Source organism: Ictalurus furcatus, chromosome 3 (genome assembly GCF_023375685.1).
Source record: "Ictalurus furcatus strain D&B chromosome 3, Billie_1.0, whole genome shotgun sequence".
NCBI lineage: Eukaryota > Metazoa > Chordata > Actinopteri > Siluriformes > Ictaluridae > Ictalurus > Ictalurus furcatus.
The window spans coordinates 11,453,681-11,481,293 of record NC_071257.1 but is presented as its reverse complement, the minus strand read 5'-3'; the positions used below and the strand labels follow the sequence as shown (position 1 = coordinate 11,481,293).

At 39.2% G+C, this 27,613-nt stretch overlaps 2 protein-coding genes across 5 annotated transcripts in view; one reads left to right on the top strand and one right to left on the bottom strand.

Moving 5' to 3' along the window:
* The first annotated feature begins 769 nt into the window (after window positions 1–769).
* lrrc73 (leucine rich repeat containing 73) lies at window positions 770–13,420 on the top strand. The gene is made up of 6 exons (XM_053620783.1): window positions 770–1,490; window positions 4,661–4,821; window positions 5,041–5,163; window positions 7,525–7,625; window positions 10,658–10,853; window positions 13,064–13,420. Exons 1-6 carry the CDS (start codon window positions 1,219–1,221, stop codon window positions 13,132–13,134), a joined length of 924 nt encoding a protein of 307 aa, XP_053476758.1. The 5' UTR covers window positions 770–1,218; the 3' UTR covers window positions 13,135–13,420.
* A 2,641-nt stretch (window positions 13,421–16,061) lies between these two features.
* The window catches only part of tjap1 (tight junction associated protein 1 (peripheral)), a 95,679-nt gene continuing 84,127 nt past the window's right edge, over window positions 16,062–27,613 (bottom strand). For all 4 annotated transcript variants that reach the window (XM_053620765.1, XM_053620768.1, XM_053620766.1 and 1 more), the window contains one exon: window positions 16,062–24,638. In XM_053620765.1, coding sequence (XP_053476740.1) covers window positions 23,202–24,638 — 1,437 coding nt within the window. In that variant the 3' untranslated portion in view covers window positions 16,062–23,201. The remainder of the gene's footprint in view (window positions 24,639–27,613) is intronic.

Here is a 27,613-nt window from a genome sequence, read left to right as displayed (position 1 = left end):
GAGCGGGTTGTCCACTAATCATAGTTCGATTCCCGGCCCGCATGACTCCACATGTCGAAGTGTCCTTGGGCAAGACACTGAACCCCAAGTTGCTCCCGATGGCAAGTTAACGCCTTGCATGGCAGCTCTGCTACCATTGGTGTGTGAGTGGGTGTGTGAATGGGTGAATGAGACACAGTGTAAAGCGCTATATAAGTGCGCCATTTACCATTTAGCTATGGTGGTTTCCTTTGAATCTTCCAACCAGGTGATGTGGCGACAAGGTGGGAAATAACGATACACAATTAAGCACAATTACTTTTTAGACTAATGGACACCCTTTGATAGGTTCTCTGGAGATTAAAACAGCTTGTATCTACAAATATATAATTGCTGCTATTTGGAAGGCTGTTCCAAAGTTAACCAGACTACTAACTGGTAAGACTGGAACCATCAGAAAGCGTTGTCTTCTCTACTGGAATTTCCTTAGGGTATGAGGCTGTTCCTATGTCTGAGCAAACTAGACCCAACTAATCGCATGTAATCCCTAATCATGGTACACAGTGTGTAGCTGTTACAGCAGTAGCTCTGGGATCTTTTCCCCAGTTTAGGAAACACACTCAGTGGAGACCTGGTTTGTGGCCGACTCTTAGCACAAATCCCCATCCAGTCAGTGCTCAGAATTATTAGATTATCTGCACCAGAGCATCACGGGAGATTAGACCAGATACTGCGCTGTTCTTTATTGCATGAATACTCGGCGACACTGGACGGGTGGTGTCCATGGCAACGGACACCAGGAACGATTAGCTTTGTCTGGATGTCGCAATTCACGCACAAGTGGACAACCTGAAACTGAGAATACTGCACCTGTTCAAGGATTTATATCCAGCCCTAAAAAACAAACGAACTGAACGGGTCAGAACGAGGCTTTGTTGCCTGGGGAGACAGCAGCCATGTCCTTTTAAACAGGGTAATTGTGGAGATGCTAATGGCATGACTGCGAATCCTCAGGGTTTATAGTTTCCATCAGGCGACATGCTGTTTTCCTGTTCGCATCAACGCCGTATTGTTTCAGTGTGTATTTGAATGATGTCGCTAGTTCTTTCGTAGGGGGGGGCGTGGCTTCTCTTTCTCTCTCTCTCTTTTTTTTTTTTGCTATCGGGGTTAGCTGCCCTTACCTCAGTTACCTGACCCGACCATGGTGTCGACTCGACCGTGACTTCCTGCCTCACCAATATGCTGCCGGGTTCAATTCAGATTACAGGAGAGGCGCTGTCCGGAGCAGAAATCCGAGACATTTGCGACAGTCTAAAGGAGAACAGTGTGAGGCTGCTGTCGGTGCGGGGATGTCAGCTGTCTGACCGGGACTTCGGGCGCGTGTGCCGCGGTGTGTCCGAGTCGCGCTCGCTTGCGCAGCTCAACCTGAACCTGGGCGTGGTATCGAGCGGCGGCCGCGCGGAGCAACTCGCCGAGGCGCTCACAGCCAACAGGTCCATACAGACACTATTGTGAGTAAAATATACTGTGGAGAATATGTTCCTTCTCATTCTACCTTAAATCAGCTTTAACACCACTGTGTCCTGGTACAGGTAACTGGTAACTTTCTCAAAGTTCATTCTGAATTCATTAGAACACAGAACACTGTACTGAATTAACTCTGACAGAACTGAATTACCTCTTAATGTACTGAATTAACTTCTACTGTACTGAATTAACTCCTACAGTACTGAATTAATTCTTACAGTATTAACTCTTAATGTACTGAATTACCTCCTACTGTACTGAATTACCTCCTACAGTACTGAATTAACTCTTACTGTACTGAATTAACTCTTGCTGTATTGAATTAACACCCAGGGTTGAATTATTAACTCCTGCTGTACTGAATTACCTCCCACTGTATTGAATGAACTCCTGTGGTAATAACACCTACACCACTGAAGTAAACTGTGTTGAATTAACTAATCAGTTTTGTTTAAAAAAGGTCGTGTTGAACGAGATTGTACTGAAATTGTTTTTAACTCAACTTTGTTGTGTTAAACAAATTATTATATTTACACAAAAATGACCTTTACTATAAAAATTGTTTGACACAAATATTTTGTGGTAAAAATTAGAACTTGAGGTCTAAGTATATGCTGCTGATCATTTCCTTAGTTTAATTTTACGTTTAAATTTACTGTAATTTACTGGGCTTTGCTAAAATTGCCCATGTAAACTTTTTTTTTTTTTTGGATATCAAAACTGGTTACTGTTTGGTTGATGACAATGACAGCAAACTCCCTATTTTTATACCCTGGAACTCTGTTTTACCATGGTAATTTTTAAACCGTTACTACCTTACTTACTCCATCAATGCAAGTTTGCGTTTTATTTGATGCGTGACCATACCTAATTTCTATTAAAATTCCTAAATAAATACACACAGGTTTTAGGGGTGTAATGATCCATCGATTATGGATCGCTGTATTGATCAAATAAGCAATGAACCGATGTACCGATGTAATGCGTAAACATCGATGCAGGTATAATTTTTTTAAGATGGACCTTTATTTAAGACACTCTAATTCTAGCTACATCCCGGATGTTATGTCCGTTAAAGTTTAAGTTAATCAGGGGTCCTTATTTACACTGAAATATGTAGCATTTCATAGTGTAAAAAAAAGCTTAATAAATTTTCTGTGAATTCATAGAAATGTTACCGATTGTGTGACATTGCCACATCGTTTAATATCGATCACAGGCCCCTGAATCGATCCAATCAAAACCGCATTGTGACAGTCATTGAGGTATCTGCAAATATCGAATCGCTGGCTAAAAGAATCTATATTAGATCGTATCGTCATGAAACTAGCGATTTACACTGATCTGTTCAAAAAGACAAGCGAAGAATTGATTTTTAGAAATACAAAGCAGGCACCCGAAATCTCATTGCAATAATACAGAAATGACTTTTGAAATAACCTGTATATAAAAACAACAGAAATATAAACATTTTCATTACATTTAAAATTCACCCTCTCCAATCCTAGTCCACTAGAGCCCCAAAAACAAATTCATTATGATTTGTTTACATAAATACCAGACAATATACTGGAAGAGGCCAGTGAAACTGTGAAATTAGCTTCAAAACCAGGGATGGGCAATTCCAGTCCTGGAGGGCCACTGCACTGTCCTGCAGAGTTTAGTTCCATCTCTACTCAAACACACCTGAAATATCTAACCAAGGTCTTCAGGATTACTTGAAAATTACAGGCAAGTATGTTTGATTAGCATTTTCGTGTTTGATTAGCATTTTCGTGAGTAAACTAACTAACTAGCCCTATAAATGAACAAATCACTTCAAAAAGCCTTCACTGGTGATGGCTAAATCACATAGTTTGTGTCAGAATCCCAAATTAGAAGAGCTAAGCAAGCATTAATTTAGCAGTTAGCAAGCTAACGTTACTGATCAAATCTGTGCCAAGTAAATTAGACTATATACAAATCCACATACTACTCCTTAACACTGCGATAAGCGTTAGCCTGGTGGTTACCTCCCCTCAGCTACAATGTCGTATTATGACTTATCGTCTTACTGCAAGTCGAGGTTTCCATGGGGGGAAAGTGAAGGGAGCAGGAGCACAGTGAAAGGGGTGGGGTGTATGATTGAAGGGGATGTGCAGGATAGCTTCACTTCAGCTGGCATTACAAGTCAGCCTTCATGATTTAAATAATGCAAGTGGTGTAAATGATAAATTGCAATAAATAGGAAATTCTAATTTCAGACATATATATTGTAATCAACCTCATCAGACAATTTATCACGAAAATTTTACTGGGGCACAGAAAATTTATTAAAAGGGTCTAGCAAAGCCCCTGGTCAGGTGTACACATACTTTTGGCATATATAGTGTATTAAACAGTGTTGAATTAACTCACTGCTGCCTCACAGCTCGAGTTCGAGTCTGAGCTCTCATTGGGTTTCTCATTGTGTGGAGGTTTCTGCATACTCCTTGTGTTAGTGTGGATTTCCACTGGGTTTCCTCCCACTGTTCAAAATCATGCAGGCAGGCTGATTGGTGACTCTAAATTGCCCATAGGTGTGAATGTGTGTGGCCTGGTCCACCCAGATCCACTGGGACCCTGATTGGGATGGAACTTTTCCTGAGAATGAATAAATGAATGAACTCCTAGACTTCAGACATGCAACAAATCCAATAATTTTTCTGAATAGTGGGGAAAAAAAAAAGTATGTAGACAGGTGTAGGTAGAGTTTGTGTTTTTTGTTTGGTCATTTGATACATGGTTCATTTGCAACAAGTAAAACAACATGGAAAGTAACAATACAGGCAGATCAGAGGAGGAATATACCTAAACCTGCAGCACTGGTTTACTGCAGTAATTACAGTGTTCAGAGCTTACAGTCCCCAGTTAGGCATCAGTCAAAGTGACAGGACCTTTGTCATAGCATGTGCAATAAATAGTCCTGAAGAGACGTGTCTGTTCTTTATCAGGTCTTATATGAACTTCTTTAACCTCTATGAGCATACAAGAGAAACTTAAAAGCATACTGTATATTATACAAAACTAAAATCACTTGTTATGACACTATGTCAGAATGCCAGGACTTTATTGGACTAATTCCCCATATGACGTGCCCTCTATCTGCCTCTCCGTGTTCCTCTCACCCTCACAGTCTGCATGGAAGCCCTCTTTTAGATGCAGGGTTGGTCACTCTGAACACGGCGCTGTCAACTCACCCCTCTCTGGTGTCCTTGGACCTGGGAGATTGTATGTTGGGAGATGAGGCGATTCAGCTGATTTGTGGCATGTTGCCTCCAGATGGGGCCAAATCTGGTAAAAGCTCATATTACCCTTGAAAAAAAAAAATAAACACAATAAAATATATTGAACTTTTCAGCCATTTTGAGAACAATTGAGTATTGAGAGTCAGATTAAAATGGACATTTATGCTTGCCATTATTAAAGTTACAAACTAGTAACGTTTTATTCTTAGATAAACAGTCGGCTTGCAATGTCTTATTTGTTGTTTTGATTTATATTCTCATTCTGCAGGTCTCAGAGAGCTGACACTAAGTGCAAACCCAGCAATCACCACTAAAGGCTGGGCTCGCCTGGCAATCGCCGTGGCTCATAGCTCACAGCTACGAGTCCTTAATCTAGACTACAATCCCTTAGGTAAGCATTCCTGAACATACTCGACAAACGCTGCATAAATGAAGTTATGTTTAATAAAGTGGAATGACACAGGAAAAAAGTATTGAACACACTAACTAAAATTTATTTAATACTTAGTGGAGAAGCCGTTGTTTGTAATGACAGCTTCAAGATGCTTCCTGTATGAAGAAATTAATAGGCCACAGTATTCAGGTGTGATTTTGATCCATTCTTCTAAACATATTGTCTTTAAATCTTGTTCAATTGGATTCAAGTCAGGTGACTTGACTTTTTTTCTCTGAAACCAATTGAGAGTTTCTTTGGCTGTATGCTTTGGATCGAAGGTCCACTCATGTCTCATCATCATCATCCTGGTGGATGGCAGCAGATTCTTCTCAAGAATCTCCCGGTAAAGGGCTCCATTCATCGTTCCTTAAATTATATGAAGTCTGCCAGTACCATGCGATGAAAAACAGCCCGACACTATGATGCTTCCACCTCCAAACTTCACTGTTGGTATAGTGTTTTTTGGATGATGTGCAGTGCCATTTCTTCTCCAAACATAGTGTGTAGTATGACAGCCAAAAAGTAAAATTCTGCTCTCGTCTGACCAGACTACACTCTCCCAGTATTTCATAGGCTTGTCCAAATGAGTTGTAGCAAACTTTAAACAAGCTTTGACATGCCTTTTCTTTAGTAATGGAGTCTTGTGGGGTGAGCGTGAGCAGTGGAGTGCAGTGCCTATTGTTTTCTCTGTGACGATGGCACCTGCTGCCTCCAAGTGTTTCTGAAGCTCTTTCTGAGTGGTCCTTGGCTCTTGGGCTACTCTTCTGACTATTCTTCTGACTCCCTGCTCAGAAATCTTGCGAGGAGCTCCTGTGCGGGGCTGGTTGATGACGGAGTGATGTTGCTTCCACTTGCAGATAATGGCCCCAGTGGTGCTTACTGGAGGATTCAGAAGTTGTGAAATACGTCTGTATCCAATTTCATCAATATGTTTCACAACAATAAGGTTGCGAAGGTCTTGGGAGAGCTCTTTGCTTTTACTCATCATGAGATGTTTCTTGTGCGACACCTTGGTAATGAAAAGCCTTTTTATGGACCATCAATTTACTAACCCAGCTGATATTAATTTGCACAGATAGGAGGTATAATTACTTTCTAACTACTTATAGATTTCAGCTGGTTCCTTGCCTTACCTTGTCTTGGAGAACTGCTTTTTCTTAGCGTGTTCAATACTTTTTTCCTGTGTCATTCCAGTTTATTACACACAACTTTATTTATGGACTTTAATGACTTCCTGAGTTAATACTGATGTCTGGTGAAAATTTCATGTGAATAGCCTCATTGGAAATATATTTACTGAAAAATATGTTGATACGTTCAACACTTATTTCCACCACTGGGTAGTGTATTTCTAGACATTTATGTTTACTAATCTCAAGCTTGAAATAGTCTCGTTCTATTGGCAGACAATTTTGCTTATTTTATGCATTTATGGTAAGAAAGAAGCTATCTGCCCTGTTCTGCGAACATGAGCTCATAAATGCCCACATTTAGTGACTAGCTAGTTTCCTTGTGACTGACTGGGGAGAGAGATTATGAGATTCCTCCCACTCAGAGAGCACTGCCAATTTTGCCCTCTTGGACTCCCAACCACTGATGTCTTCATCAGAATTTGAACTCGCAATCTCCCAACGATAGGACAAACTCTTTTCTGTTGCGTCACATGGGAGCCGCCAGTTTTAACATTAAAATGCATCCAGCTTTACTTATTCAAGTTGGTATGTTGACTTTCACATTAAACCTTAAAGCATGACGATGCTCTGTGATCTTACGTTGATGCATCATTTTGTAAACGGCTCTGAAACTGCAACGCCTGGCACTGAGTAATCCTGTTTTACTTTCAATGTGTAAGGCTGTTTTGTCGCCTGCTTTCGATCAGTCTCAATCTTTCTGGCTCAGTATTTATCACATTTAGAGATACAGAACTGTTCTGTTAATCATGTATAAACAGAAATATTTATTTAACATCTTACTGCTATTTGTGTTCACTTTCATTACTATATTGCTGTTAAATGTTGAACAAAATCGATGTTTTAATAGTTATCTCGTCTAGAAATTTTCAAGCCAGTCTCCTCAATACTTGGCCCACACTTACGTACTTCATCCAGGTTGTGATGAGCACAGGGTGCTACACATTAATGACCCCGTGTCCTTGTTTTAGTTTCCGAGTGTATTGTTGATTATCACTTTCCACAGAGTGAAACTTCCATCTTAATGTCCAAACTGCTGCAGCAATGCAGCGGTTGCAATTTTAAGACCTCCAAAGCACAACACATTTCTCTCTGTCTCAGCTCTTTTTAAAAACATACTTCTTAGGGGACCAGATTGCTGGAATGCTGGCCGTTGCTGTGGCATCCAGCAGGACTCTGGAGGTTTTAGACTTGGAGGGAACAGGGCTCACAAATCAATCAGCACAGGTAAACAATTCATTCGAGAATGCTACAGTATCCTCAGGAATAAACACTGACAGTGTGTAACCAGAATCAAAATTTGATAGAATTTAGAAACATGACCCATTTCATATACTACAATGAATGTGTACAACATCAACTGCTAATCTCTAACCTGTCATGTTATACTTCTGTTCTTCCATAAACGTCTGTGAATCCAGTCAGACTATCATTTTTTATTGAGTTCTATGTTTTGGTTTACAGTCCTCCTCCATTTCTTTCTTGCTTCTGTAGCAGAGTTAAAAATGATCTTACATGGAAAAATGTGAATTCTCCCAAAATTGTTCTTTTTCCTTGTTTCATATTAGATTATTATAATGATTACACTATTTACACCGTAAATATGATGACCACAGCCTGCTACGAGATAATCAACAGCCTCTTATCTTAAATCTTGCAGCTCTTTTAATTTGACATGCATCGTCATCTCACACTTTCCATTCTTCAGCAACGCTCTATCTGCCTTGCTGGAGAATTTCTTGGTAGTTGCCAACCTCATTTCTCAAACAGAAACGGATATTTTGTCTGTAGAATAAAAGCTGAGTGAAAGAGAGAGAAGAAATCTTTCCTCTGTTCCACCTGAACAACAGGCACATCATTAGCCCCATTGTAAAGATATTGTAATCATCACACTTCTCCTTAGCGATTATTGAAAGAGCGTACATTAAAAATGCCTTGTAGCCCTGCAGCTAACCCTACATGACAAAGTATGATAACATATCATATCAGATGTGCATCACATGCCTCTCAAGAAGTAGTTCAGGTCAGGTACCACAGTGACTTCTGAGTGCTGAACATAATGGGCTGTTAAGTATGGTCAGTTGAGAACGTTTCAAAACTACTGAGGTCTGGACCTTGGTGTCCTCAGTACTAATTATAGCCAAGAACTGACATCTTTCACACACATTTTTCCCCCCAAAATTGGGATATGTAAGTTCAAAGATGCTTTTTCATTTAAATGAAGCACACATTGTACTATAGTTGTGCATAGTGTTTATCTGGGCATTTTGATGTACCTTATAAATGTGCACATTAGTTACTGCTATGTGAAACACCTCCCTCTTGGACGATCTCTTTCCCTAAAATGGCAACTGACGACAGATACGAGTTCATTTTTGATGGCAGAAACACTGAGCGTAACAAGAAGGCCAAAAAAAGGCCAAAAGCTGTGTCCCAAATGATATTATACCCTATGCACTCCACCATATAGTGTATCGTCTCTCATGGCATACTAGCTGTTTTTTGGAAGCACAAGCCGTTACACAGTCAAATGGCAAATGATGTTAAACGCACGTAATGTGACACTGGTAGCTGTAGCAGGATACCCAGAGTCAACGAAATTGAATTTCTTAATTTTACTCTTTGTCAATGTTACCTTTATTTTGATTCTGAGCTAATTTGAGCCAGTGTCAGCACCCTGCCCCTTTTCTGCTACGTAAGCAAAGCTGAGACAGTTGAGTGCATGAAGTGTCCAACATTCCACACTTTTCTTTTTCAGTTGAATAAGTGTATCATCCAGGTGCTTGAAGTGCACTTCTTCTTGTTGGAAATTTCAGTGTGAACACATTACTCACTATTTATACTACAAAATGCCGTAGAATAGTGCACAATCATGCGAGGCACCTGAAGTCTGAAATTGTGTAAATGGCTGCCAGTGAGCTGTGCACATACTGTATGACTTTTACATTTTCAGTCCATTTAATTGATATTCAGACAAGAAGATTATATTGTTTTAATGATTCAAAGCATTTGATGCATGTACTGACACTGTCTCTTTATGACATAGATTAGTTTCCAAACACGGTTGCTTCTCTAGACAGTGAGAACCTTTAACTGACAAAAGAATATGGCTCATAAAGTAGCTGGTACAGGTAGCTTATGAAACAGAAATTAAACTAATGAAATGAACCATCTTTGGCCACAGGAGGGTGTCATTGATGGTGTTCATGGGAATTATGGGTAAATACAGAAATGTGTGAAGACTTCCAGAAGATTTGTGTTGTACAAGCATACAACTGATATAATGCACTTTACTATAAGGCAGTTGTATCTGCAAAGGGCCGGTGTGGGTGCAGGTTTCCATTCTAATCAAGCAGGAGCCACATCTGAGTCCACCTGTTTAATCAGTGGATCTTGGCTTTCAACAGACTCCGGTGTGGCTTCTGTTTGGTTAAAATGAATACCTGCACCCACACCGGCCCTTTCCAAATTAAATTGGACACCCCTGCTATGAGGCAAATGTAAAATTCTAAGGGTGCTTGGGCTAAGTACTACTAAACTCCACTAGAGGGCAACATCGTGCCCTCTAATCCAGCTGCCAAATGGGTCTCAGTCCTGCCATCTTTAAGCCTTTGTGTGTGTGTGTGTGTGTGTGTGTGTGTGTAATGCAGGGGGGCTGCCTAAACAGAGCATATGGGCTAAAACACCAGAATTAAAGATGGCCCACAATGGTTGCGAGGCCTTCACATGCCCAAAGAAATGGTCACCAAATGTCAATTAGGAGTTGGAGACTGACTGATCTCAAATAGTCTATCTGCCCTTAATCACTCGAGTCTGTACTTTCACTTCAATCAGGGTCAGTGTTTGACAGTATTTCACAGTTAGTAAACAAGACTAGCCAAAAACAAATTAACCATCAGATGAGTCAGTGGTATCTGTATTAATTTGTGCACTTGTTGGACCAGAACGTTTCCCTGAACTAGAGTTTGTTTAGAGTTTGAAAGCTAAGAACAAAACATGTAGGATAATGACATAGACCACAAGATAAAATGGCTTAATGCTGACTGCAGATCACCTCTTATACTCACTGCATTGCCTCATCCCCTCTCTGTCTCCCTCATCACCCATCCTATGACATAAATACCAGTGTCTATTCTATTCAATGTCTGCACCATTAGCTCCAGTATATACTTTCATATAGTGGATAGGACAGAACACAGGCTGAAACAGTTAAAGAGCTTGTGCACATGTCAGTGACTGTTCTGTTACCACGGCACCAGGTCTTCCTGGACATGGTGGAAAACTACCCGACCTGTCTGCGTGTGCTGGTGCTGGCTGAGAACGCCATCAGCCCTGAGCTGCAGCAGCAAATCTCCGACCTCCTGTCTGAGGGCGAGGAGGATGAGGATAGGGATGCAGAGGCCCACGGCAGCTCAGTCACCATGCGAGAGAAACCTGCCTGGCTTCCCCACAGCAGTAAGGGCTGATCCACTCTCCCACGCTGTCTTTCCTTCCAACTGAGCTAAACTCTCTCATTATTCCTCTTTCTCCTTCTGTGTGGAACTTTCCAGGAGTCATCAGCACTATGAACAGCAGAAGTGTTGGTGTGTTTAGAGTAATACAGGGGTATCTGTAGCATTTCATGTGCAATATAAGGACAAATTGTATGCTTTATTTAGATAGCAGGGGTGTTCTGAAGGCCCACGGCACTGCAGAGCTTAGCATTCTACCTCTCTTAATACCTGAATACTGGCGTGGTTGTGATTTCCATAGATATTCACAGCTGTGCCGATACTCGGTATAAAATGCACGACTGCGAGTGCGATATTGCTTTTATACAGCAGTTCTATAAACAAAATATTTATACTGAGTAACTGACATTTCAGAAACAACATGGCCAAATGTTCTGTTGATTTTTGCTCCATTAGTGGAAATAGATCCTGAACAAGCCACACTCGCATGTCGGCTTGCTAGCTCATGTTGATTTGTACATTGCCGTTAAAGGTGTTTCCAGCAAAATTGGTGTTCCTTCTTTCCCTTTCATCTTCAACTGAAGAGTTTTCTTATTTTAAACCAAAAAGTTATATTCCTGAATGTCAATGTCTGCTGATGATGTCACGAACACTACCGTATAGTAACAGTTTCAAACTAGTAAATAGAATTTCATGTGGCGACAGACGAGTGGCATGATACACACGGTGAAACGTCCCAGTGCGGTTATAGGAAATATAAGCACTCTTGAAAAGGTGCTCGACCAATCAAATTAACGAACCAGAACTAGCTGTTGTATATTTGTAGCTAGTGTACTTAATACACTGCCTGCCCTTTTACAGTAAGTAAGTACCCAAACATTAGATTACATAGAATCATTTACAACACGACTTCTTCATAGTACTTATTTTTAAAAGTTCATCCAGTGTAGTCCATGGGACCATTTGTATTCCCATAATGCACTGTGAGCATGCACCAGTTAATGCATTAATGAGTGTGAGCAGAGCCGGGGCATATAAGAATGTCGGATTTACTAATCTTGATTATTACAACTAGACTAAATCTTCAACACTGGAGTTATATATTGGAGTTATATATTGAGAGTCACAAACATGATTTACATAGCCCTGGAGCAGACAATAAAATACAATATTTTTTCCCCATATACACAATGTTCATATACATTATTTAGTTTAATGTGGAAACCAGATACAAAATCAGGGTCACAAAGTCATAACGCATGCACCTGATGTACTTTATTTACTATTTGTGCTCTGTGTGCTGTTTCGAAGTTCTCGTACCTATATTTTGGTTAATTTGGAGAAACTGTTTAAGTAGACATCCAAAATATATGTGCAATATACTGTACACTCTGCTTACAGTAATCTACAGTAATTACTAAAAATCTTTTGCATAAACCCAAGAACTCATATAACTTAAACTAATAAGTAGGCGATTTTCAAATCGGACACATTTTCTTTAGATGAGGAGAAAAAATGAGTCAAAACATGAACTTAAAATTTTTTTTACAGAAAGTATAATTGTACATAAACATTGTTTAAACAAGTTATCTTGATGTTATCTAGTTGGATCTCATGGCCACATTAATATAAATTAACGTATACGACTCTTCGAAATGAATGTTCTTTGTACATTGCAAAAGGTTGCTCCTCAGCCGGTTTGATCTTACAAACTAGTTTTAAAAGTACAGGATCATGTCAATTCAACAACAGTCCAGTTCCGATAACTCAGTAATGAAAAACAAGGCCCTGGTTTATAGATGCAAAATTAAAAAGTTCATTAATACACTGCTAATTATCGTCTTTTGCTATTAGATTTCCAAAAATACCCAAAAATATGCGCACACAAAATTATGATAACTAAGCAACTGTTCAGCGTTCAAGTTGAATTCAGTGTGTTAGAGAGTAAACTGATCTAATCTCTGCAGGTGGTTGGCTCTCCAGAACCTGAGTCTGAGACCCCTGATTAGTTAGAAAACTGCATCAGTATAAATTATTTTATTATTATTATTATTTAAACAGTATATGGTTAAAAACGTAGCACTTAACTCCACGTACTCCGTATAAAAATCAGTAGGAAGAGAAACAGTACTAGAGAACTGGAGTTTGTCTTTTTCCTGTCTTCTTTAGAAATGCAGTTTTCAAATGTTTATGCGATGTCTCTGACCCTTCCAGACCCCAACTCCCAGATGGTCCTGATGTCATCAGGACTGGGTGAGAGCTTTTTGGGAGAGACTGACTTGTGATAACTGGAGCTGCCTTTGGTTTTAGGTTTGCACTGCACGCCGCTACAGTCAGCCCACGTGTTAGCGTGCAGCCACTCGCAAAGCATGACGTGTAGCATTTAGTGGTAGACTGTTCAAAGCCGGCACAAAAAAAAAAAAACCTCGACCACCAAGTGACTTATACTCTATAGTGAATTATTTATTTGCCTGAAGTACAATCTATTTATAAGCAACTGTGTACTCTTGATTAGATCAGCTAAGTAGGGTTGTTGTGATGGCCTGAATAAATCTATTTACATCTTTTTAAGTGCTGTGTCCTTTTCATAACTGTGTCCAGTTCTTTTTCCCCCCATCACCATCAAGAGCTGATGCTTGGGGAACTCAGCATTTTGATCTTGTACCAGCTTGACCTTTAAAACCTCAGCTGATCGGCTTCGGGCATTACTTCAAACACAGCAATCCACCCTCCGTGAGTGAAACTGAAATAAAATTACTTTTATTAATTTATTTTATTAAAGTTCAGCATGGTATAGACTCAAAGCATCTCTAGCGTTCACACCAAACCCACAGTGCTTTTAAAACCATCTAAAATTATGAAATTCCCCAGATGAATGGGATATTTCAGCGAATTATGATGCCTTTCCAGCTCACTTGTAAAGCAGACAATATTGTTTATATTGTTCAGGAAATTGCAAGCCACTTAAAGCCTTCGTGTCCTGCCTTGTCCTCTCTCTCTCTTTCGCTCATATATATCCTTTTAAACTGTAGTGTTAGCTGGAAGTTTTATTTATTAAAGTTAAGGTTAGGAGGCTTAAACAAGGAAAATAATTGATGTGTGGATTTGCCAATTCATTTGCTCTGCACTTAATATATGTTTTATTCATAAATGAGTCTGTAAAGGGTTGCAGGACTGGACTTGCATTGAGTTCACAAAGACGCTTCATCCGAAAGGTTTCCTGAATTGTGGGTAATCTGTGCTATTTAAAGACTGCATGCGATTTACACCCATGACATCAGGTATCCGTAATTAATGCAGGTCCAATTGCCAAGAGACAACACCCAGGCAAGTCTTTTGAAAAGTGCTGTGGACACAAAGAAAAAGAAAAATCATGCACGATCAGTAAGACACGCATGACCCTTTCAACACATAATAACGGGAAGTTTTCCCCATTCCAAATTCCTCCTCAGTACATGAACTTGGCATACGTTTCCACCAACTAACCTGACACCAACAGATGTTACCCCCAACAGCTAGAGTGCTGCAGTTTATTTCCCGTATAAACAGACAAAATCCTCCTTCACTCTAATCCTCAGCACATCAGCGGAATACACAAAACACAAGGCTTTACTTTGAGTAGTGTTCAGGGCTGTTCAACTGTTTATCAAAATAAACAAATCAATAAAAAATACAGAGAGAATGTGCATTGGATTTTTCTTCCCCACAACCTACAATACATCTCCATATTACAATACACTAGCTTTTGTGTTCTGCTGCTGCAGTTTGATTAAGCAGTTCCCTAAGGACAAGGATCAGAGATAGAAGCAGACACCACCGCAGGAGAAACTCCCTCCCTACTGCCACCCCGGCCTTTCACCCAAGCAGCTGCCAAACGAGCGTTTTCTATAATAAATGAGAGGCCTATGATCAATCTCCTGAGCTGCTAAGTGACCAAGACAAGTGGAAGGCAATTTTTTCCAGTGTGTAATAGTGCCATGAATCCTCTATCCACTAATCCCCCTCTGCCAGGAGGCCTATGTTAAAATGACTGAAAATGATGAAGTACCATTTTGACTCTTATGCCACACAGTACTAAAGTTCTAATCCAAACAATGAACACACAAAGTGCACTGAAGGACTCATACACCAGCTAAACAATAAAATCCAAAGAGAGATTTTAGAATAATTAGGAAGACAGAGTTTCTTTCTGTAGGTGCTACATGTAAAATGCTGGGAAAGCTCAGGCTCACCACATCCTTCAGCCACAATAGCTTTGGGTCGACTGCTGAAATGGAAAGTTAACTTAATTAGGACCCTGTACTACCACTTAGTCCGAGAACGGCTTCGCAATGCAGCAGTGCTGTAGTCATGGAAATTTAATCTGGGCTGTAAATGAATGAAGCTATGTGGAATTGTAATCAGCTCCTTTGTATTCCTCACCTCAAAAAACTATTATAAACTGTTCTATCATGTAGAGCCTACCAGTTTTAATAAAAGCTTCTCTAAATGTTGATAGTTGTGACATAAGAAACTGACATTTTTATAATTAAGGTCATTTGATTTTAAAAAAAAAAAAAAAAAAAAAAAAAAAAAAAGGAGACTGCACATTTGATAAATAAATACATTATACATCGTGTCCCAAAAGTCTACATACATAGGGGAAATTGACACGTTTTAGGAAAATTAGATTTTTTATATTTAGTTTATATTACATATATATTTTTTCAGTTACCCTTTAAGAATGTTTTTGACAAAGGTATAGAAATCATTCTCATGGCTGTCGCAAGGTTGCGCTGGACTTTAACATGAAACAAACATGGCAAGCACATCACACACACGCACGCCACTGCTGCCACTAGTTCAAAAGTTCAAAAAGACTGGAAGTGTCACGGAGCAAATGAGAAGTGGACGTCCACCAACATCCACTGATGAAGGAACAACCCACATGGTGCTGAAATACATAGTCCCCTATAGGTGGAGACTTTTGAGACAGTCTGTAGTAATAGTTTAATAGAATTTCTACCCCAAGCAGACTGCACGTGTATCGGGTATTACATCTGACACAGCCAGAGACACATCACTTCCAGAGACAAGATTATTGTAAAGACTCCACCAAAAGAATCTAATTTTAGATTTAAAATAGGTTTATTTGTTTTAAAATATACACATCAGTTTACAAATCAAGAAGATAAAATGAGTTGAGCATAACAGTCTTTTTTTTATTTATATATATATATATATATATATATATATATATAGATTCCTCCTTCGTAAGGTCATTTTTTTACAGGAAGAAGAAAATAATCATACAAGGTGTCGCTACCTGACTGTGAAAGCTTTACACAGTGAGATTTAAATAAAGGAGACATTGCACATAAGTGTAATTGGGAAACAAACAAACAACATTTGAAAGAACTAGAATAACAGAAACACTATCTCTCTCCAGTGAAACCAAGGAAAGAAGAAGGACGATTTGTGCACACCGAGCGAGTATGTGCTCATAAGCAAGCAAGCATGTGGACAGGGATTTTACAGTAACAAAACCATAGAGCTAAACAGATGTGTTTGAAATGTGCCTGAGTCATTAACATGAACTAGATTATTCAGTATTTTGATTAACGGTGTATTTGAGTGCAGGGACACCCTTTGGTATCTCAAATACATGTGAATGTTTACACAGCACAGCTTCATGCTAGAACTAATAGAAAAACAGGCCACATTTGGAACAATTAAAGACGAGTGACCCTTTGTTTTCCGTTTGTTGGGAAACACAAGTAAAATACTGTCAATTATCCAGTCAAATGAAGCAAACTTGCAATGTCAGGTTCAATTATTTGAATAGTTACTCGAATACCTTTTTAGCCATTTTGGGGCAGAAGTATTCGAATACTGAAATAACTATTCGGCTATTCGTGATGCCCGTAGTCCACGCTAAGTCAGTGAGAAATATGAAAAAGAAACTCTGTCTCCGGCAATATTTTGATGCAGAGAGTTTTGAAGTATGCGTCAGGACTGAAGTCTTGTGAATGGACCAATTATTATTAATTTTTTAATTCTCATGCGTGTGGTTAGATATGAAGCTTGTGGGATAAGAGATGATATATTTCCAATAACATTTGGTATACTCATTTAATTTCAGCGGACACTTACCGGGTACATCAGGTTTGCAGATTAAGCCTATTTTACACCAGAAGTGACACTGCGAGCAGCACGTCTCAACAACTCCGCAACGCATTACAGTTTATACCGGTCACTGCTCTCATATGGAGCATCACATACAATTCATTCCCTGGTTTAGTAAATAGGCTATAACATGCAAATATCTGTACTGACAGATTTATATAAAACATGCATTACCACTGTGATCACAAACTTCATTAAGCCAATGAAATTTGGTAGGTATGACTTTGACAAAGCGTGAAATTTAACAATGACAGAATGACATGCTGCTGCAGTTGGGCTCAAGGAATACTCAGTAAAACTTCTGCTGTGCATTTAACGTTTCTGTCCCTTCCATCTTAATATTATGTCTGTCAAACAAAAACACAAAATATTTCCCCTCTCCTAACAGTTAGCTGAATATCCATCCCTCAATCAGCTCTTACAGATATTCAAGTCTTAAAATGAGACTGAAGGCACGTCCCTACTATCTAAACGTTCCTATGCCGACAGGCTAAAGTGAGTTGATCTAACTTCTAAAAATAAATATGTAAATGGAATAACAATCTAAATAATTATTAAAGGGAAAAACAGACTATCATGCGCTGAAGATTAAGTCCACAGTTACCCTCCCTTTAATGTTTAATATGTGCCTCCAAACCTGATTAAAACAAATTCTGCTCCGACATTTAATTTTTTTTTTTCGCTCAACTTTGACATTTTTCTTGCCTTGTGGATCACCTTCAAGGAGGTCACTTTGGATCAAAGAAAGGAAGGGTCACTCAATTATGAACTCAATTATAGTAATGAGAGGAAGTCGTTACACGTCAGATGTCGAAGTCTATTTATACACCCAGTGCATTAGAGATTCATCTTCATTCTTTCATTCATCTTGCACGATATCCTCGCTCTCCTTCTCTTTTTTTTTAGTATTTGCATGCTCTCTTGTCTAATTTACTGATGAGGTCCTAAAATATTTAAGAACGTCCATTTTCATGTGCAAGACTCTGGCAGATTATTCTTTGTCTCGTCCTCTGCTTTAAGGGCCACTAAGCTATTTTCAAACATGAAAAGGCATAAAATATTCAGCACATGGGGCTAGTTATAGTTCTACTCATTATGGGCTCTTAGAGTTATGTATGTAGGGAAAAAAAAAGATTGATAGGCCACACTAGGAACAAAGTGTAAAGCAGAGGATGAGGAAAATGAGAATGTGGACATATTCTGTGTGCAGGCCAGTCATAAGGGGGAACACATTCAGGAAGTGCACTACTGGAAGGCATTTCCATTAGAATAAAATATGCATTTTAACAAAACTGATTGATATGTCTTATAATGACATGGTTATGAATCATGTTTGTGTAATATACTGTATAACACATATGATACTGCATTAACAGTGTGTTCAGGTTGACAATGAGTGAATGAGCGCTCATCACTGAATGATGTATAGAAGAAAAATGTGTAGAAACCCAGGATCTACATTTGAAAATATGCATAAAAACACAACACTTCAGAGTTGACTAGTCACCAGTTCAGAAAATCTGGATCATCTGATTAACCTGTACATTTAAAAAGTAACACATTTAAGACACTGCCGCAAATAAACAGTTTGTGACTGTAAAATTAACAGAAAAACCAAACAAACTTCACAATATTCAAAGTTGCCGCAATATTGGGCCAAGACGCGTCATGTGACTTCATCACAACGCGCATTCAGCCAAAGCCCTCTTTGATTCACGCAGGTCGAAAATGAGCACAGCTAAAAGCCCTCATTTACCAACAAGCATCACTCAAGGACCGTGCCAAACTATTTGAATAGTGCAATTTCAAATTTTGCCAATTCAGGTAGTTTTCTGAAAAAAAAAAAAAAAAAAAGCACAAAAAACTCTGCAAGTTGCATCACAAATTTAGAAAAAAGCCGCAGCAAAATCAAGCATTTAAAAAAAAAATCATTTATAAAAAAATTCAGCAAAATCCTGTATGGACTGAATAAAGGAAAATCATCTTTATCTTTTTGGTGGACACAACATAAATAATAATAATTATTAAATAATAAATTGATTTGCTACAGCAAGCTAGTAGTTGCTTACATTAATCCTGCCTAATACCAAAATCACCCAAATCTCGAGCGCTAATCCTTTGTGAAATAAAGTATTAAAGCAGCTGTCTCATGAAGCACTTGTATTTAAATACAACTAAGTGTCATTATGTCTTTCAGCCCAATTACCTAAAGCAGATGTATTCAAACTTTTTTCCCATAAGCCCCACTTCCCAGTTTTTGATGTATACACTTAACTGATGTTAACATTACTGAACTAAAAAAAAACAAACAAACATGGTAATGAATTATTTACTGTTGCAGAAAGCAAGAGTGTCAGTGGATCTTTCAAGCTCAATAACTCAAAACACCTGTGCAGCTGTCAGTCATTCCAGATTCATATGTTAATTGGTCCATCTGCCATTTTTATTCAGGGAAAAAAGGAAAGTGCTGTTTTTGACAGATTTTCCTCCTACATAAAATGTGTAAAGGTTGGCAGGTCAGAAACGGGCATTTATATGTTTATTGTTCGGTATTTTCCATCTCACCCACACCCCACCTCCAGTTCCAATTTTTGGAAGATGCTGCATGCGTAGTACTGTTTCTGGATGTCAATAAAAACTTAAAACTGCCTTCAAATATTCATTAGAAAAAATGTGTAGTATTTGATTAGTGACAAGCTGTTCGTATCACAAAGGAATACTTTAAAATAAAAATAAAAAATAAAATAAAAATTTTATTTAAACCTCACAGTTGAGGCTTACTAAATATTACCAAATGGTAAATTGATGGAATACAGTCAAGTTGACAAATATTTGGGCATTGACAGAGTTATTGTTATTTGCCTTGTCTATCACAGTCTATTGCAGTTGAAATCACATAACGAATATGAGCTAAAGTGACTTTCAGCGCATTTTATATGTTCCCACTCTCAGCCCAGGTTCCTAACAAGCTGGGTTATGCGAAGAAAAGAATTTCACTGTACTGTAATGTATGGGTGACAAACACTTCTTCTTTAAAAAAATAAAAAATAAATAAAATACTGGGTTGCTTTCGGCGTATGCTTTGGTTCATTATCCATTTGTAGTTTGAAGCAACATCCAAAGAGTTTTGAACGATTTGGCTGAATCTGAGCAGATAATATAGTGCTATGTATACACACCAGAATTCATTCTGCTGCTTCTGTCGGTCATAAGATGAGGTGGTATGCTTTGGATTATAAGCAGTTCCTTCCCCTCTCCATACACTTCGCTTCCCACCATTCTGGTACAAGTTGATCTTTGTCTGAATAGGATATTGTCCATAGGATATTGTTCCAGAACTATATGTTTGTTTTTCCAAATTGTATACTGGTCTTCCAGTTTTTGAGGCTTACCAATGGTTTACAGCTTGCAGTAAACCCTCTGTATTTACTCTGGTGAAGTCTTGATTGCTGACTTTCACAAAAATATGCCTACCTCCTGGAGGGTGTTCTTGATCTGACCAACTTGTGTGAAAGAATTTTTCTGTCATCTACCACACTTGTTTTCTGTGGTCTTCCAGGCTTTTTGGTGTTCCTAAACTCACCAGTGCATTCCTTTTTTAAGAATGTACCACATAGTTGATTTGGGTTTGTTTTGATTATTCAGCCTATGGATGGTTTGCTTCACTGGCAGTGACAGCTCTTTGGACTTCATACTAAGAGTTAACAGCAACTGAATCCAAATGCAAATACCACATTTGAAATCAACTCTAGACCTTTTATCTGCTTACTTGTAAGTGAAATAATGTGGGAATAACACACCAGGCCATGGAACAGATGAGCAGCCAATTACTACTCCAATACAGTCCAAGTTACAGTTACTTTTGGTCCTTTAAAAAGGGGGGCATCCACATATTAAAATTTCTACACCATTCACCCGATTTGGATGTAAATACACCCAAATTAAATATGAAAGTCTGCACTTTGACCTCATATTCAGTATTTCATTTCAACAACTATATACTGTGGTTGACAGTTAAAATAAAATAAAAAACTTTGTCATTGTCCAAATATTTATTTATCAGACTGTATATGAGAACTACATAGGGCATAAAATGATGACATTGTATAACCTATGTAGTGCACTATAATTTCAACAGAAAAGGTCTCAGCCACAGAAAAGTTCTCACTCCAAAACAAACAAATTTAACCTTTTAAATTTACAGCTTCTTGAGAACTGAGAAAAAACATCAGTTAACTAACGTTAATTAAATGCTAATTTAAAGATAGCTAACTCAAACACATTCATATATTTTATTTCACTTTCATGAACTACCAGAGAGTGTCAGTTAATACACAAACGTCAAATCATTCTAGATTGATGAGTCGATAGCAGTTTTTATTATGCAAAAAAAAGAAAAAAGAAAAAAAAAAAAGAGAGATGGCTCTTGTGCGGATTTTTACATTCCGGCATACTCAAATATTTAAATGCGGAATTACTTTTATCAAATTAATACTAATACTCGAATATTATTTTGGGACACACAAGTTGTCAATGTTAAATTTGTAAATGTAAATGTAATGTAAAGCTTCAAAGCGAATATCATGTTAAGCATATGCAGAAAATAAGATGTAGCACCAATTACATGCATCTTTTCAGAGCCCTTATCCCACATCAAGTGACAAGGTGTTATTTCATCACTTGGTGTTAGTTGACTAAAATGAAACCTGGGCTTCTTGGACATTCAAATGTAGATTTCTTTGGGCCTGCCTTTGATGACAAAAATATCCTGAAAACTGTAATGGTGTGTAAACAGTGAAAATATTCTGACAGCTATGAAAACACATTACTTCCTATGTGACTGGACACCAATAAATAATAATCTTGTTCTCACTGGACTGAAAGCCAGTTTGTGATGTTTTTCTTGCCTGTAGCAACACCTGGAGAGACTAATGAAATAAGATGAAAGCTGAATAAAACCACACATTCTTCAGAGGGGAAAGATAGATAACCAAAGCTCAGATTTAGGTCTACATTTTCTGTTTAAATATATATATTTTTTAAAACAACAACAACAAAAAAACCCCAAACAAAATAAGATTAATGCTAAACCCAGCTAAATAATCATAGTGGCATTCATTTTAGCTATGGGGTTTTTGTCCACGTCATCTAAAAAAATATGCAGGAGTTATACAAGACATCCAATTCTAATTCCACAAATTCTCATTGTGAAGTGGGAGTTAACAAGAAATCCTTTTATGGACCATAACCACATGCCAAGAACTAAAACATCATGGATAATCTAATGGATATAATTTATATTAAATCAGAATATTTGTTGAGATCTAAATAAAATATTAGTTAAAAAAAAACAAAAAAAAAAACAACAACCCTCGAAAATTTGGATCATAAATTTCTATGGCAGCTCGATGAAAAGATGTTTGCCATAGATGTGCGGTGGAATGGAATTCTTAATTCTGACATGAACTGAAAGTAGACATAAGGATTAATACTTTTTAAAGGGTGAGGGGAAAACATTAGTCATTACAAAGGGTTAGGCACTGAAAGATTAAAATCCACTGGATCCCATGAAAACTGCATAATCCAAACCATACAACAGTATCTGGATCTCAGTCTAGAGCACCATCCCATTATTTAATCTTTAGAGATTTCCACTAAAGATTACACACAGCTTTCACTTTGAAACCCTTCAATAAAAAAAGGGGTCTTTGCTTCCATTTCGGTGGTATTCTAGTACCTTACAGCAACAGGTTACAGTGCTATTTCATCTGGATGTCCCCCATTACAATACATTGGCCAAATACAGAGGTGTCTTTATATGGCTATATCCTGTATTCTTCTCAAAATTTACACCACAGCTTTAAGATGTCCTGAAGATGTTGGAGCATGGAAAAAATTTACTTCTTACATACTCTAACATTCATAAAGGATGATTGAAGTACATCAGACTTCTTAAAAGGTATGATGACCACCTTAATCTGTACTATAAGTGTCACAACCAAGTGAACCTCTGGCTTCTGAGAAGTGGCTCAAGTGTTACAGTAATAACCTATAAAAAATAGCCTTGGGTATTAACTGATCAATCACCAATGTGATTCCTGCTTCCCTTTGTGGCCTGGTAAGACTTGTGATGTAACAAGCAGAAGAGCACTGTAGGTGAATTAGGAGCAAGGGGCTAGCCACTTTCTCAGTCCAGCAGGTTTCCATGCTCTTGAGCCCTGGTAAGACTGTCCTTCCTGTGCAGGTGATGGACCCCCATCCTTTTGGGGCTCTTCTGAGGGCGGGTGGAGCCACTCTGGTGGTGGTGAGATGGAGGTTTTTCTGTGTAATCCTCCAAGCCGGCGAGGACCCTGGGGCTGACGATGGGAAAGTCCTGTGGAAGGATATCTCGCTCTTCAGCTGGGCTTCCTACAGAACCACCATCTTCAGCAAACTCCTGCTGCTTGGCAGAGGCTGGACTGGACTCCACCATGACCATCGTGTCGGCACTAGCACCATCATCATTGTCAAGAGCCATCAGCAATTGCTCACTCTCCTCTTGCGAAAAGGTAGCACCATACTCACCCCTTTTGGTGCGCAGGTCTGCAATGCTGCTTGTATCAGTATCCAGGCTGGACTCTCTGCTGGCCGTCCAACTTTGAGTAGAGGAGCCCTCTTCTCCATCAGAGTAGGCTCCACGCAAGATCCCTCGGTCTGAAGCTCCTCTACCTGACTTGCTGCTGCGACTCCTCTGGAGTTCCTTTACTGTTTCACTGCTGAAGGAGGTGCGGTTAACCAGGGTGCCTTCTGAGGATGGTGCGATCTTCTCCACAAACATTCGCTGCCAGTTGGTGAGCAAGTCTTCCTCAGAGCTACCTGAGCTGGCAAAGGCACTCGGAGGCTGTGGTGGGCTGCTGAAGGGACTTGACTGGCTAGACAAAGGGTCAGTGAAATCACTCTGCTGAGGGTGCGATGCATGCCCTCCACCTGAAGATGAGGAGGTCCCAGAACGCCAACCTCCATCAGACACTGCAGGGCTGTTGGGGACAGTACGTTGCCGTTCTCCAACCTCCTCTTCATTTTGTACCAGGCTGAGGGATATAGCCTGGCGTGTGGCATATGTGCAATTAGGCAGTGGGCTGTTCTTAGGGATCTTTACCTTATCATCAGAGGAGAACTCAATCACTTTGCGGCCAGGGTAGAGTGGATGTGGAGGAGGAGGTGTAGGGTAGGGGTTCAGCTTCTCAAAGGAGGGTGCTGCTCCACTGTCAGCAGACTGGCCATCTGGACTACGGAACATACCATTAAGATGCGACTGATCAGAACCAGTACAGGTGCTAAGCCTAGTCTGTCCAGGACCACCATTCTCTCGGCCAGCACTCTCGTTTTGGGATCCAGTCATATCCACATGGACAAACACATCCTCAGCCACTGGCCGGCCACTGCTGCTGGACTGAGCAGAGTTGAGAACAAGTGGTTCGGGTTTCTCAAGTACCCGGGCAATGACAGAGGTGGGCACCACATCAGCTTGTGTCAGGCTCAGTGTGTCTGGGTCCTGGCCATGGGCTCCTTGAGGGCTCTGGGTCTTGTCAGGCAGACTGCTCTTCATGTGCTTATTCACCATCTCCTGCAGTTCATATGGCAACTAGAAAGCAAGTCAGCAAAAGACAAATACAGATTTCACAAACAAGATCACTGACCTTAGACAATAAAAACATACAGATTGAAAAATGATAGTGTGTAAAATAACGTTAAACATAGACTGTCATTATGTCTATAAACAAGCACACATTAACTTCCCCCCAATAAGCTGTTACTGACATCTTACAATGAGAAGAAAGTAATCTGGCATCCAAAATATATTGTAACTGGAATGTATTTTGATGGAGATTGTAGTGTCCTGGTTTCAGTAATCATTATTCAATATTTCATAAGCTTCTGTATATCTGTACTTATCATCTACAGTTTAAGCTCAACACAACCTTTACAAGTTTATCCACAACAAGATCTGAGTGTTATCAATCATCATTTTACATGACCTTAAGATGAGTTATGTAGTCAGGAAATTCTCTATACCTGTTCCCTGAAATCTGAATGAGCTGATAAAGTAGATGCATCTACCATTCAACCTCATGAAGACAATTTCATAAGGACGCAATTCCAGGGGTTCCTTATATTCAAAAACACCCAATGTCTCCAACATATAATAGACGGCTAGTGAAACTAGAGTGTAACTGAAAAGAAGCCAAAAAACAAACAAGGGGGGGGGGGGGGGTGGTAGGCAACTAGGACATTAACGTTACACTGCTGCCTTGGATTGGATGAGGCCAACTGGGGCTTATTGATTCATGGGAGACAGGCAAGGAAAAATCTCTGATCATACAGTTTAGCTCAGCTAGTGGCCCACAAAACACCACAACTGCTCTGGATGCGAGGGCCGACAAGATCAGTGTATTCCAGGCAGCACTTCCAAACATGACTCCTGAATGGTCTTCTGGATCACCATTTGCATGGTATCCTCTACTTTCAAAAAAGGTAGATTTTACAAGTACATGAACAAAAATCTACAACAATATGCAAAAGATGCACCATGACTTAAGCCCCCATGAAAAACTTAATCTTATTCAAATTATATCATGCTACAATTGTATTCAGTGGTGTGAAATTGGCTGACTGCTGCATGCACTCACTGATGCTGTCCTGTGTTGCCCATGAATGCAAAAGGGCAACCTGCAACCCTCCCTTCTGTGCAAACAAACAGAAGAGTGATTAATGTCCTAAAACCCACACACACACACCTCAGAGACCCATGATTATGTGCATTCCATTTTTCTTGGCATTTTTCTGCCACGGTCAGTGGCACAGTGTTTCCTGTGCACATTCCCAATGATGGCTGTTTGGAAAAGGTTTCCCAGCAGCCACTGCTTACAATGGCCATCCTTTATGGCATGCCAATTGCATCATCCAAGTATAATCATTATCATTATAAAACCTCCCAAGGAAACAAACACAACCCACAATAGTGGCAGAACATTCGTCTGTTTTTCTAGTGGTCTGCAAGGATACAAAGATTCTGTACCTCACACTCTTAATAAAATACCCTCAGTTCATACCTTTACGCTAATATTTTCCACATATTAATATGAGCTAAAGAAAATGTATTTTATTACTCACATTGTATGAGATCCCACTGGAGGTACATCACTGCTATGGGAAAAAGGGTTTAACTGCATATGTCTTTTCTTATTTTGGGCTTCAAAAGGGTGCTAATGAGTACCATCTATGCACCCTTATAAGATGTCTGCATCAAAGCAGATTCAGCCAAAACCCCTTGTGACTGTTAGTAAGAACCACAGAGATGTAATAAAATATGTAATAAAAACATGATCTTAAGACGGATCTCTTATTCTGATCATTTCTGGCTTTAAACAGAAAAAGGCAATGTAACTCAAATACCCACTCTTTACAACCATAGTGAGCAGAAAAGCATCTCAGAGCACATTAGGACCTTGAGGCAGGTCAGCTACAAAAGCAAAAGACCATATCTGGTTCCACTCCTGTCAGGCAAGAACATTAATCTGAGGCTACAGAAGCCACAGGCTCACCGAAGCAGTTCTGAATTCTAATTACGGGCCAAGCACCAAAGGTGTTATTCTATGTTTCTTTTTATTATTATTCTGCCTCTTCTTCTGGCTAGGGTGTCTAAGGTGGCAGCCCATAGAACTGTCTGGTAAAAAGTGGTGAAGTTTGGCACACTGATTGGGGAGGGTCTAAGGACCATTCTGACCAAATTTGGGCTGTACTGCGAACGCTCTAGTGCCACCATCGAGTCAAATTTGGACATAATTTGTAAGTACATTCATGGTCATAACTTTTGAACAGTGTGTACAAAATTTAAAAGCAATCACTGGTATCCCTGGATTCCCTATGTGAAGATGAGTTCAACGCTTCCTGTAACGTCAATTTCCGCCATAATTAGGTTTTCTGCCATATTGTATTTTTTTTGCTACACATTTTGTCCAATCATCACCAAATCGGCACACATCATCTTCAGAGTTAGCCTTACAAAAGTTATCAAAATGATTTTTAATTATAATAATAATAAACGGTTTGCCTGTAATGGGCCAACAAATCTGACAGTGAAGCTACCAAGCAGGAAGTGAGGCTGTATGTCAGCAACGACTTTGCACACTGACAAAACTGGGTAGGCATCTTCACTACCATGGCCTGAGGGTATGGTACAAATTTCGTGACCGTTACAGTAACATCCCAAAAATGCTTACATCCACTTTAGATTTTTGCTACTCCTCCAAATTTTGTCCAATCATTACCAAATCTTGAGGCCTGTCTAAACAAAAAAGTTATCAAAGGAACTCTGATATGCAAAACCATTCTCCCATAACAGACTGGCAAATGTGTGAAACTAAAAATCATTAGTCAATCCCTTTGCCTATATTCATGGCTCTGCTTTCTTGTGCTTGCTTATGTGAATGTGCGGCTCACCAAGTCTGGCTGCTTGGCCCCCAAAAATGCTGCTTGCAGCTTTAATTTATTATTATATTTGTTAAAATTTTCATTTATTGTTCATTTTAATTTGCCACTAAGCAGCATAGGGATAAA

Coding starts and splice junctions, on each gene's coding strand:
- lrrc73 (XM_053620783.1), top strand. CDS start 1,219: ATGCTGCCGGGTTCAATTCAGATTACAGGAGAGGCGCTGTCCGGAGCA. Junction 1,491..4,660: donor AGGTCCATACAGACACTATT/GTGAGTAAAATA, acceptor TCACCCTCACAG/TCTGCATGGAAGCCCTCTTT. Junction 10,854..13,063: donor TGCCTGGCTTCCCCACAGCA/GTAAGGGCTGAT, acceptor TGACCCTTCCAG/ACCCCAACTCCCAGATGGTC.